Source organism: Cottoperca gobio, unplaced genomic scaffold (assembly GCF_900634415.1).
Source record: "Cottoperca gobio unplaced genomic scaffold, fCotGob3.1 fCotGob3_64arrow_ctg1, whole genome shotgun sequence".
Taxonomy (NCBI): Eukaryota; Metazoa; Chordata; class Actinopteri; order Perciformes; family Bovichtidae; genus Cottoperca; species Cottoperca gobio.
This window is the reverse complement of record NW_021167060.1, coordinates 575,001-588,107: the sequence shown is the minus strand read 5'-3', so window position 1 is coordinate 588,107 and position 13,107 is coordinate 575,001. Positions and strand designations below refer to the sequence as shown.

The 13,107-nt window shown below is 44.9% G+C and overlaps 1 protein-coding gene across 1 annotated transcript in view; it reads left to right on the top strand.

Annotated features, from left to right (window-relative positions):
- Positions 1–5,290: 5,290 nt before the first annotated feature.
- gpr108 (G protein-coupled receptor 108) overlaps positions 5,291–13,107 on the top strand; it is a 12,213-nt gene continuing 4,396 nt past the window's right edge. Inside the window, exons 1-15 of the mRNA XM_029428310.1 lie at positions 5,291–5,698; positions 6,683–6,802; positions 7,057–7,107; positions 7,460–7,551; positions 7,651–7,721; positions 8,966–9,156; positions 10,869–10,931; positions 11,013–11,114; positions 11,451–11,584; positions 11,742–11,817; positions 11,896–11,969; positions 12,420–12,537; positions 12,676–12,806; positions 12,916–12,959; positions 13,039–13,088. Of these exons, the coding sequence (XP_029284170.1) occupies positions 5,603–5,698; positions 6,683–6,802; positions 7,057–7,107; positions 7,460–7,551; positions 7,651–7,721; positions 8,966–9,156; positions 10,869–10,931; positions 11,013–11,114; positions 11,451–11,584; positions 11,742–11,817; positions 11,896–11,969; positions 12,420–12,537; positions 12,676–12,806; positions 12,916–12,959; positions 13,039–13,088 (1,413 nt within the window). The 5' untranslated portion in view covers positions 5,291–5,602. The remainder of the gene's footprint in view (positions 5,699–6,682; positions 6,803–7,056; positions 7,108–7,459; positions 7,552–7,650; positions 7,722–8,965; positions 9,157–10,868; positions 10,932–11,012; positions 11,115–11,450; positions 11,585–11,741; positions 11,818–11,895; positions 11,970–12,419; positions 12,538–12,675; positions 12,807–12,915; positions 12,960–13,038; positions 13,089–13,107) is intronic.

Genomic DNA, 13,107 nt, shown 5'->3' with positions numbered 1-13,107 from the left:
TTTTGGAGGAATTGGACGTTCTCCTGTCCAACATCCCTGAAAACGGCGTCCACTCGTTCTTCTCGGTGACTTCAACATCCAGTCAGAGAAGTCAACAGACTTAATATCTCTCCTGTCTTCTTTTGCTCTCTCCCTGTCTCCGTCCCTTCCTACTCACAAAGCTGGCAACCACCTCGACCTCATATTCACCAGAAACTACTCGACCTAAGACCTCTCTGTAACCCCCACTTCACATCTCTGATCACTTCTTCATATCCTCCTCTCTCCCGCTCTCCCAATCTAACAAAACCTATCTCCCCGAAAACTACCTCTCCGTCGTAACCTTCGCTCCCTCTCTCCCTCCTCTCTGCCCTCCCTTCATCTGACTCCTCACTGATGCTGCCAACTCTGCCACAGACTCTCTCCTCTCTCCTCTCTCCTCCTTCGTCCTCCTCTCTGTCCTCTCTCTCCTCCTTCTCTTCCTCTCTCCTCCCCTCCCTCTCTTCTTCTCCCTCTCTATCTGTATGCATTTATGTAAATGAATGTTACTAACTCATCATCCGGGGCATCATCCCCAGAGTTTCTGTGTCTCTCATGTGGCAGGTTGCCACTGATAAAGTTTACGTCAGGATCAGGAATCGTGGCTGCGCCTGCTGCCCTGGTCCTGCTGGACACCGGGAAGCCTTTTTGACATTATACTGGATACATCCAAACTTACTCTTTTTCAACACAACATCGTTTCTGTCAAATGTTGTATTTGTACGATGTTGTTTATCCTGTACACACGACATCTATTGCACGTCTGTCCGTCCTGGGAGAGGGATCCCTCCTCAGTCTCTCCCTGAGGAGATGTTCCCCTTTAATTATGGGGTTTCTTTTAGGAAGTTTTTCCTTGTGCGATGCGAGGGTCTAAGGACAGAGGGTCTAAGGACAGAGGTTCTAAGGACAGAGGGTCTGAGGACAGAGGGTCTAAGGACAGAGGGTCTGAGGACAGAGGGTCTGAGGACAGAGGGTCTAAGGACAGAGGGTCTAAAGACAGAGGGTCTAAAGACAGAGGGTCTAAAGACAGAGGGTCTGAGGACAGAGGGTTTAAGGACAGAGGGTCTGAGGACAGAGGGTCTGAGGACAGAGGATCTGAGGACAGAGGGTGTAAGGACAGAGGGTGTAAGGACAGAAAGTCTAAAGACAGAGGGTCTAAGGACAGAGGGTCTAAGGACAGAGGGTCTAAGGACAGAGGGTCTAAAGACAGAGGGTCTAAGGACAGAGGGTCTAAGGACAGAGGGTCTAAAGACAGAGGGTCTAAAGACAGAGGGTCTAAGGACAGAGGGTTTAAGGACAGAGGGTGTCATATGTACAGTCTGTAAAGCACACTGAGACAAATGTGTCATTTGTGATATTGGGCTTTATAAATAAATTTGATTTGATTAATCCAACAAAAAGTTCAACCCTCTTTCTCCAACCCCAAAAAACTCTTCTATATCTTCTCCACCCTCCTCGATCCTCCCAGTCCCCCACCTCCTACCATCCCACTTTGTCAACTACTTTGTAAAAAAGATAGATGACATATGCTCTTTATTTTCCGACTTGCTGACTAACATCAACTGTTCACCATCCACATCACTTCCCCCACCCTTTCTTCTTTCTCCACTCTCTCTTCGAATGAAGTTCTATCTCTCGTTACCTCTGCCCCCCCCCCCCCCCCCCTGCTCTCTCCTGCTGAATCCTACCTAAAGGACCTACAGGGTAACTTGGAGAGGGGCTATGTCAGACCCCTGTCAACTCATCGCCGGAGTACCTCAGGGCTCCATCCTGGGTCCCCTTCTCTTTTCTCTGTACACCAAGTCAATTGGCTCTGTCATTGACTCTCATGGCTTCTCCTACCACAGCTACGCAGATGACACTCAACTGATCCTGTCTTTTCCCAGATCTGAAACCAGGTGGAGGCAGGATCTCGGCTTGTCTGGCTGATATCTCTCGGTGGAGGGCAGCAGCCACATGAGAACGCTCTGGATCTTGTCATCTAAAATAAATGTATTGTCGGATTACTCCTTTAACAACAAAGGCTAATCTGGAAACGTAATTCCCCTCTTCTATCTGCAGTGAGCAGACATGAGGGTTCCACTGCTCCTGCTGGAGACTCTGGAGAAGCTGCGCAATGATGACTTTGAGTCTCTGAAGTGGCACCTCACCGGGCTGTCTGTGACGGCTACAGAGCAATTCCTACACCCCGGCTGGAGATGGCCTCCCGGATGGACACTGTGAGGAGGATGATCGAGAGCTACGGTGAAGAGTCGGCCGTGAGCATCACTGCTGAGATCCTGTGCATTATGGGGAACAACAACGCTGCAAAGAGGTTATGGACCAGCTATGCAGGGGCAGTGGACACTTCTTAAAGGAGTAATACGTAACATTTCTACATTAAAAAGTGTAATAACGCTCCCTGTGTTGAATATGTAGTGAGTTGTGTTCAGAGAAATGTGTAATGTTTTAGTCCTCGGACGTCTGGATCTTAAGTTCTCAGAGACACAAGTTGAGCATTTGTTAGCCTTTAGCTTGTGGCCCCTCTGCCCAGTGCTCACCGAAAAAACACTGATTTTAAAAGTGAAACTGATTTATTCAGTGTTTTTAATCAGCGAGTCCATTTGTTTTGGAGAGGAGGAGACCTCTGAGGAGAATTCTGCAGCTGGTAAAAACCTCCTGAACGTCTGGATCTTAAGTTCTCAAAGAAATAAGCTAAGCTAACGTTTGCATCAGCTTGACTCGCAGCCCTTCAGGTTCGCCCATTGTCCAGCACTCCCATGATGCCACGCTACTTCTCGATGTCTTTCCTTATTGTTGTATTGAGAAACCCGAGTGGCAGAAAATGACACAGTGTGCGTTTTAACTTGTGAGATAAATCAGTTACTTTCCTGTTGTTGTTTACATGTCTGTTTTCTTTGTACTGATTTTCTCCATCTGGATCTTTTTCATCTGTAGGGGGGATCACAGCGGCAGCCGACACCTCCTCCTCTGCTGTGGAACCTCCTACACAGTTGCCACCTTTTACACCTTCTACAGTAACTGCAGAGTCTACATTTCTTAATTGGCTTCCATTTCGTGAAACATCTACAGAGTCTGGACCTCGTAGACCTTTAATACAGTCAATACCCTTTCAATTTGATGAAACGTCTACAGAGTCTGGACCTCGTAGACCTTTAATACAGTCAATACCGTTTCAATTTGATGAAACTTCTACAGAGTCTGGACCTCTTCGACATCCAAAACAGTCAATACCGTTTCCATTTCGTGAAACGTCTACAGAGTCTGGACCTCGTAGACCTTTAATACAGTCAATACCGTTTCAATTTGATGAAACGTCTACAGAGTCTGGACCTCGTAGACCTTTAATACAGTCAATACCGTTTCAATTTGATGAAACTTCTACAGAGTCTGGATCTCGTAGACGTCCAATACAGTTGCTACCTTCTACACCTTCTAAAGTAACTGCTGTGTCTGCATTTGGTAATCCATTTCGTGAAACTTCTACAGAGTCTGCTCCTGGTGCTCCTGGTACCACCATATTGGCTCAGAATGGAAGCGTGAACATTGGCCAGGTCGTGACCGAAGGCTCCTCTGTATCTTTGAATATCACCATCAATGAAATATACCTGCCCACTGGGGAAGGGGAGTGGACATTTACTGAAGTTCACCATCAACAATAAAATAGAGTAAAGAGTGAAAATGGAAAAGTTTGCATATTGTAACACAAAGTGTGAACGTCTTCAAGTCTCCATCATTTAGCGTTTATAACCAGTATAATAACATGAATCAATGCGTTATATCACAGTAGTTTTTAAATGTTTATTAATGCACAGTGTCTGTCTCGGAGCACCTATGAAGACATTTCATATATATTTTCAGTATATTATCATTGTCTGTTTTTACAGCAGACAACACTGATGTGTCTCACAGGTCCTAAAAAGCATTGAGTTCATTATTATAAATAAGCACATCTTTCAAAGTCTGACAACACTAAGACAATCGCCTTTTTCTGATGCTGCATTTGAAAATCTGAGAATAACTAGAAACATCTGTTAAAGATTCAGAGGCATTAAAAAGTCTTAAATGTAACTGATGACATCACTGAATTCTTTATCTTCTTACAACTATATTAAAATGTTTTTATTCAACGTCTATGCTTATCAATAGAGGGATTTTCTTTGTATTTGATTATTGTGTGCACGTGTGATCATTTCACCATATAATATATTTATTAATTAATTATATATATTATATATAGATATAGATGATGAATATTCAGCCGCCTTTAAGACTTGTTCAAGTTGTTTAAGTGAATATCTAACTGCTCTACAAGTAATAACATCTGTTCTATAACACTGTTGTAATGTGTAGCTCCACGTCGAGTTCTACATCACAATAAAACATCATATAAGAAAACAGGATGAGCTGACTACATGTTATGATATGAAATAATAACACCTTATAATATAATTCAGTAATGGTGTTTGGTTATGATCAGAGAGGTCAGAACTTGCTCGAACTTTCCTCTTCCCGTCTGTCACGTGCACATGTCGAGTGTTTGTGCACGCTCACACTTTCTGCTCTCTGCTCACTTAGAAATATATATATATATATATATATTGTCCTCTGAGTGCAGCACGACGGTAAGACGTTCACTTATAAATGTGTGTATATATAAATATATATTCATATATATATATATATATTCAAATATATATTCCCCCAGGAAATAAGTTAATGCAGGCTTTAATAATAAAAACGTTCTTCTTTTTTTTTACTTAGGCCCTCTGGATTAGTTTTATCGTGGGGTTTGTTTGTCATTATTATTTTTTGGACCGTGTATATTGCACCAAATCTTATTTTAGCATTTAAACTGGATGCGAAGTTTGGCATAAAAATAAGTATTTAAAGTTTTAAAAAAAAAGCCTCACAAACAAAAGATGCTTTTCTCGGTTTCTGAAAAATAAAACATTGCTTCAATAAATTGCATAACAACTTTACTTCCACGTGTCAAATATGTCAAATCTATGCAGACATGGCAACCCGGAGACTTTTCATCCGACGTGGAGTCAGAAAACTGAACCACGTGACTCTAGGACAACAAGTACAAGGTATAGTCAACTGTATGAAAGTGGAAAAACTCTTGCTTGACTGAGAAATAACACACGATTATGGGTTGTTCATGCAGAGAACTTTAATAAATCACATTTGTCATACTTTCATAGATTTTCTTCTGCATGGTATCGTCATACTGTCATATTTATGGCAGTGTACCGGAAGTAAGTCTCCACCCGCTGACGCGTTTGTCCATACCTTGCTTAATGTTTTGTTCTTGATTCGGGACCAGGAAGCCAGGCTAGCTGTTACCTTACGCGATGAAATCACAAAAGAACCGGAAAACACAACATAAATGGTTATAATTTGATCATAAACGACGTACTTAAAGAACCAATACACGGAATTTAAGGGTTAACATCGCTGTGACTCGCCTCGTATACTGTTAGGACTGCTAGCTAGCTTGCTATTTAGCCATCTGTCAGGATTGTCGCTTGCTAACGTTAGCAGCTAACGTTAGCAGCTAACGGCTGTTTGCTGCCTGGCGATGGCTGCGGCGCACAGAGGCGCTGTTGCGGCCGGATATTTACTCCTGCTGCTGCTGACGGGCTGCAACGCGAGGATCCACAAGCTCACCCTGAAGGTAGGACTCTGAACCACCGTCATGTTCGCTACAGAGCTAACGTGGAGCACTAGCTGTTAGCTCGTTAGCTGTAGTTAGCTTGGACGATGATCCAGACTGTCGTGTTGTGACCATTTAAAACTTGGTGTAAAGACAAATATTAAAACTTAATTACGAGGTCGATACCAGAAGCTTCTCTGCTAGCAGTGGTGAAAAGTAACGAAGTATATTTACTCCACAGGTACTTTCTTCTCCACGACATCTTTTATCAACTAATAATAGTCCATTATTAGTTAAAGTCTGTTTCCAGCTGCTTCTCTTTGTTTTATATTAAAGTGACACAACAAGACATTTAAAGACTTCACTAATAATATATATAATAGAAATCAACTAATAAATGATGTTTTACAGCAGTATATCAAGTAATTCACATTCAAGTGAAACAATTAATACATCAATAATTATCATACAATATATTAATATTATTGTAAAAGTAGCAATTCTGCATAATGAGGAATTTTACCTGGAATACCTTTTTATTTATTTTTGGATACATGATTTTTTGGGTGTATTTTGCCTTTAATGATACAGCTGGAGATAAACAACATGCAGTGTGTGTGTGTGTGTGTGTGTGTGTGTGTGTGTGTGTGTGTGTGTGTGAAGCAGCCACTGGCATTAGGTGCTACTTCCTGCTTGAGGGAGGTTTTGAATGCAGGACTTCTACTTGTAGAGCATTAACACTTGTTCTGTCTGCTGTCGTTCTGTTGAGCTGTTCTCCCACATTAAATACTTTAAATCAAAATTAAAGACCCACATTCTGCACATTCAGTTCAGTTTGATGCTTTAGTTCCAAGATCCTCCTTTTCTTATCTGTCGTTGGTGTTGTTCTATTTCTCCTAACTATCTCTCTTTTATAGTTTTATTCTATTACATTATGTGTAATGAAAAGCACTGTGCTCTGTCCTGCAGCTCAGCTCTCACTTTTTATTTATTCTTTCTTCCCAGAATGAAACTCGGGTCGCTGTCGATCTCAACAACTTCGGTTTCTACGCTAACGGGACTCTAGAAGTCAACCTGGTGTCTCTGCGCATCCCAGAGCAGCTGGTGAACTACAGCGTTCACCCTGTAAGGAGCTCGCTGGTTATTATTGAATGTATTAGTATCAGCGTTGAAGGATGCTGCCTGTGTATCGCAGCCTGATGTGATGTGTTCCTCTGTGCCACAGAGCTCCATCCAAACATGCACATCAATACTCCACATGTCCCTATATTACCGGCACTCACACACACACACATCGTGCTGCTGCGGTGACCAGTGAAACATGTTATTCACACTAAAGGTCCTCGACGCTTCGACTGAACACTTTTCTGCCTCTTCAGGTGGGTTTCACGCTCTCCAGGTCGCGTGTGAATGGAGTCCTGTCCTACACGGTGAGTACACATCACCCCGTTATCTTGAGTCCAGGATGTGAGGTACTGAAGCATCAAATCTCTGCTGTTTCAGTGTTGACACGTGTCCATATTACCATATGAAAGAATACAGAAACATCCCTTCTGAAGCCAAATTATTTCCATAATACTGAGTTCTTTGCAACAGAATCTTCCCTTTGGGTGTTTGTTCCTCGTGTTCCTCGATTGTTTTCAGGTTGTGGACGACGGGCTGCTCTGCTAGTTTGGTAGATTGATGCAGAAGGATTGTGATTGGTTGGCTGCCTGCAGGTCAACATGTTTGTGTCATGACATGTGAGTTTGCATTGTGATTTTTACTTCTTATTGTCTGCAGGCGGAGGAGACGGAGACGTGCCCGCTCACGCTCACAAAGTTCACCAACAACGAGCCGCTCATTCTTTTTCTAATTGACATCGACAACCTCAGGTGTGTGTGTGTGTGTTTCAGCTCCAGCGTGCACAAGTGTGTATTACTGTACCGTAGCCTAACATGAAATATGACTGTATAATGTATGTTTGTGTGCAGTGTCAATGTGAAAGTGATGGGGGACCAAGACAACGTCCTCATAGCAAAGTCGAAGGCTGAAGTTTCAAAAGGTCGGTGTCACACCCGTCACATGAAGGAATGATGGATTCAGGACGAGATGGCTCTTAAATAATATCTCAGTACTTTTACAATATATCTGTTAACTGTTTTAACCCTTTGATGCGTCGCGGCTCGTATTCAACACTTCTGATATTCTCTGAGTGACGCTCTGAAGTGGTGCGCTTTATTTTGAAGGGAAATGTGTGTGAAACAGGAAACTTCTGAAATGCACTTTTAGGTCAGATTGGTCTAAATATTATTTATTAAGTTTGACTAATTATTTACACAAATGAAATTCAAGTTTTCTTTTCTTATTACAGGTTGCTGGCAGTAGATTTTCTTTTTTAAATTCCCATTTTATTTATTTAGTTTTATTTATTAACTATTGACTGACTTATTGAAATTTCCGATCACGTTCACCAGAAGGTCCCTTTTATTTTGAAGTCAGTTCTTGGTCCCTTTTATTTTGAAGTCCGTTCTTGGTCCCTTTTATTTTGAAGTCCGTTCTTGGTCCCTTTTATTTTGAAGTCCGTTCTTGGTCCCTTTTATTTTGAAGTCAGTTCTTGGTCCCTTTTATTTTGAAGTCCGTTCTTGGTCCCTTTTATTTTGAAGTCCGTTCTTGGTCCCTTTTATTTTGAAGTCCGTTCTTGGTCCCTTTTATTTTGAAGTCCGTTCTTGGTCCCTTTTATTTTGAAGTCCGTTCTTGGTCCCTTTTATTTTGAAGTCTGTTCTTGGTCCCTTTTTATTTTGAAGTCAGTTCTTACACGCTCTTACCATAATATCGAGTATACACACACCCCCACATCACAAAACATCGTGGGGACGAGTTCTGCCCTGAACACGTGTTGAGTCACTTCGTTCTGACTCGTGGCTCTGTGCCTGCTTCCTTCCAGATATAAAAACACTCTCCCACTTTCTGTCTCTTAAAAGACTTACGTGACAGTTAACACTTGTACTTGATGTCCGATGGAGTCATTTACTACATCGGACACGGAAAACATGGAGTGTTTTCGATATATCGCCTCCAAATAGAAAGATGTTAAAAAGAGCTGAACAGGGGCGTCCCGGTACCTCAACCGGTAGCACAGGCGTCCCATATACAAAGGCTGAGTCTTTGCCCACAGCGGCCACTGGTTCGAGTCCGACCTGTGGCGTTTGCTCTCCCCTTTCACAATCTGCACTTCCCTATCATAAAGGCATGAAATATAACAAAAAGAAAGCTGAACCGGAGGAACGTGACGTTTGTTCCCTGCAGGTGTGAGGACAGCCAGGGACACGTCTGCTCTTCCTGCTGCTACAATTGGCGGGGAAAAGCCTTCATCAAGTGAAGACAACGCTGCACAAGAACCAGAAACTAAGTTGAACAAACAGGAAGTGGATTCTGTGGTTCTGGAAAAAACAGTTCAGACGGCAGTCGAAGCTGCAAAAGTGGAGGAAACGTTCCAGGTGAGCGCTGTCTGTGAGGCTGTTCTGTTCTGTGAGGCTGGTCTGTGAGGCTGGTCTGTGAGGCTGGTCTGTGAGCGCTGTTCTGTTCTGTGAGGCTGGTCTGTTCTGTGAGGCTGTTCTGTGAGGCTGGTCTGTTCTGTGAGGCTGTTCTGTGAGGCTGTTCTGTGAGGCTGGTCTGTGAGGCTGGTCTGTGAGGCTGGTCTGTGAGGCTGGTCTGTTCTGTGAGGCTGTTCTGTGAGGCTGGTCTGTGAGGCTGTTCTGTGAGGCTGGTCTGTGAGGCTGGTCTGTTCTGTGAGGCTGTTCTGTGAGGCTGGTCTGTTCTGTGAGGCTGGTCTGTGAGGCTGGTCTGTTCTGTGAGGCTGTTCTGTGAGGCTGTTCTGTGAGGCTGTTCTGTGAGGCTGGTCTGTGAGGCTGGTCTGTTCTGTGAGGCTGTTCTGTGAGGCTGGTCTGTTCTGTGAGGCTGTTCTGTGAGGCTGTTCTGTGAGGCTGGTCTGTTCTGTGAGGCTGGTCTGTGAGGCTGGTCTGTGAGGCTGTTCTGTTCTGTGAGGCTGGTCTGTGAGGCTGTTCTGTGAGGCTGGTCTGTGAGCGCTGTCTGTGAGCGCTGTCTGTGAGGCTGTTCTGTTCTGTGAGGCTGGTCTGTTCTGTGAGGCTGTTCTGTTCTGTGAGGCTGGTCTGTGAGGCTGGTCTGTTCTGTGAGGCTGTTCTGTGAGGCTGTTCTGTTCTGTGAGGCTGGTCTGTTCTGTGAGGCTGGTCTGTTCTGTGAGGCTGGTCTGTGAGGCTGGTCTGTTCTGTGAGGCTGTTCTGTGAGGCTGTTCTGTGAGGCTGGTCTGTGAGGCTGGTCTGTGAGGCTGGTCTGTTCTGTGAGGCTGGTCTGTGAGCGCTGTCTGTGAGCGCTGTCTGTGAGGCTGTTCTGTTCTGTGAGGCTGGTCTGTTCTGTGAGGCTGTTCTGTTCTGTGAGGCTGGTCTGTGAGCGCTGGTCTGTTCTGTGAGGCTGGTCTGTGAGGCTGGTCTGTGAGGCTGGTCTGTGAGGCTGGTCTGTGAGGCTGGTCTGTTCTGTGAGGCTGTTCTGTGAGGCTATTCTGTTCTGTGAGGCTGGTCTGTTCTGTGAGGCTGTTCTGGTCTGTGAGGCTGTTCTGTTCTGTGAGGCTGGTCTGTGAGGCTGGTCTGTTCTGTGAGTCTGTTCTGTGAGGCTGTTCTGTGAGGCTGTTCTGTGAGGCTGGTCTGTGAGGCTGGTCTGTTCTGTGAGGCTGTTCTGTGAGGCTGGTCTGTTCTGTGAGGCTGTTCTGTGAGGCTGTTCTGTGAGGCTGGTCTGTTCTGTGAGGCTGGTCTGTGAGGCTGGTCTGTGAGGCTGGTCTGTGAGGCTGTTCTGTGAGGCTGGTCTGTGAGGCTGGTCTGTTCTGTGAGGCTGGTCTGTGAGGCTGTTCTGGTCTGTGAGGCTGGTCTGGTCTGTGAGGCTGTTCTGGTCTGTGAGGCTGTTCTGTTCTGTGAGGCTGGTCTGTTCTGTGAGGCTGGTCTGTGAGGCTGGTCTGTGAGGCTGGTCTGTGAGGCTGTTCTGTGAGGCTGGTCTGTGAGGCTGTTCTGGTCTGTGAGGCTGGTCTGTTCTGTGAGGCTGTTCTGGTCTGTGAGGCTGTTCTGTTCTGTGAGGCTGGTCTGTGAGGCTGTTCTGTGTCATCGCATCATAAAACCAGCTTCTAATCTTTCTTTGCTTCCAGCTGGAGAAGACCAAACAGATGAGTTTATCTCTGGACAAAGTCAACGGCTCCTACAGCTTCAGCGTGAGCTCCTCTTCTTTACTCTGACGTGGAACAAAGTTTGATGTGTTTCTGTTGCGTGACTCGTTCTCTGCGTCCTCACAGTTCCACATGGTGTTCAGTCTGCTGGCCGAGGGTCTGTACACCCTGAAGTTCCACTACTGTCAGAACAGAGTGCCTGGAGTCAAGAAGCCCTACTCGTTATCTGTGAGTGTGTGTGTGTGTGTGTGTGTGTGTGTGTGATATTCCTTCACAGTATTTATTATACACATAATTACTTTTTTATATTTTTGTACCTTTTTCTTCTCCATTTTATAATTGTTTCTATAAATTTATATTTGCTCTCATTTTACATTTTAATCGACCTTCCTGTGTTTATTTATTATATAAACTATATATTATATAGTATATTTATTTATTATCAAACACTAAAGCAAATTCATTTCATTTTAAAACCTACTTCTTTAAAGCGGCAGTTTTGCGAGGACGGTCCTGAAGCTGTATCTGCTCGTGAGGCTCAGTTTGTGTGCGTGTCCTCTGCAGGTGGAGGTGACGGAGCACAATCCAGACGGCTACCTGTCTGCAGCAGAGATCCCCCTGTCTCGCCTCTACATCGGGATGGCCGGAGTCTTCTTCACTGCTGCCATGGTCTGGGTGTACACGCTCATGAAGCACAGGTACAGTTCCTCTACAGGTGTCACTCACACACTCATCTAACACACGTCAACATGTCACTGAGTGTTTAGTAACTGAAGGACTCTAAGCAGCAGGTGTGATTCTGATCTCATTTCAACACGTGTACGGAATGTGTTTTGAAGCTGTTGTGTTCTGCAGGTACAGCGTGTTTAAGATCCACTGGCTGATGGCGGCGCTCGCCTTCACTAAGTCCGTCTCTCTGGTCTTCCACAGCGTGAGTACCTTTGTACTCCTTTGCACTTTGTCTGTTCTGCTCACGGCTCACCTGCATGTTTCTCTCTCCGTCTCTCAGATCAACTATCACTTCATCAACACTGAGGGTCATCCTATCGAAGGCTGGGCCGTCATGTATTACATCACTCACCTGTGAGTACTCTGCACCATGTCGTCTTCAAGAAAACCTTTTTCATTTGAGTTTAAAATGTTTAAGCAAATTCCTGTGAGACGATTTAATGTCGACACAGAAAACTTTCACAAATGATTGGAAGTTCTGTCCTAATGCAGCTGAACAAGCCCAGTAGGCCTGAAGGGGGCGCTAGAGTTCAAGTTAAACATTTACACAGCTCGTCACATGACATCTATACTTAAAAAAACACATTTCTGACGTCTCCTCCTAAGCCGTAGGTCCAGTCGGTACCAGTAGGGGGCGCTGCCGGTTCCACCATGAACCTGTCCATAAAGCAACAGCAGTTTGTTTGCATTTAAAACTCCTAAAGGTTTCTGTACTCGACCATCATGCAGCGTCTGTCATAACACCTGCTGCTGAACTTTAACCTCGAGCTGCGTCTTCATCTTGTGTCTTCATGCGCTCTGCAGGCTGAAGGGGGCGCTCCTCTTCATCACGCTGGCTCTGATCGGCACCGGCTGGGCCTTCGTTAAATACATCCTGTCTGACAAGGAGAAGAAGATCTTCATGATCGTCATCCCTCTGCAGGTGTGTGTGTGTGTGTGTGTGTGTGTGTGTGTGTGTGTGTGTGTGTGTGTGTGTGTGTGTGTGTGTGTGTGTGTGTGTGTGTGTGTGTGTGTGTGTGTGTGAGTTTGTTTTGTGACCCTCTCGCTCTTCGTCCTGCAGGTCCTGGCTAACGTCGCCTTCATCATCATCGAGTCCACGGAGGAAGGCTCCAGTGAATACTATCTGTGGAAGGAGATCCTCTTTCTGGTCGACCTCATCTGCTGCGGAGCCATCCTGTTCCCCGTCGTCTGGTGAGAGCTCACTAACATCTGTGTGTGTGTTTCAGTAATGAGAACTGAAGCCATCACTTCTGTAATAACTGTGTGTGCAGATCGTTCTTTAACTCTGCTGTCGTTACAGGTCCATCCGTCACCTGCAGGAGGCTTCCAGCACCGACGGCAAAGGTGAGGGTGCTGCCGGTTCAGTCCACAGGTTCTATGAGACGATGATTCATGTCGTTCAATTCTTTCATGTGTCTTTCAGCTGCCATGAATTTGGAGAAGCTGAAGCTCTTCCGGCATTATTATGTGATGGTAAGAAGAGTTCAGCAGT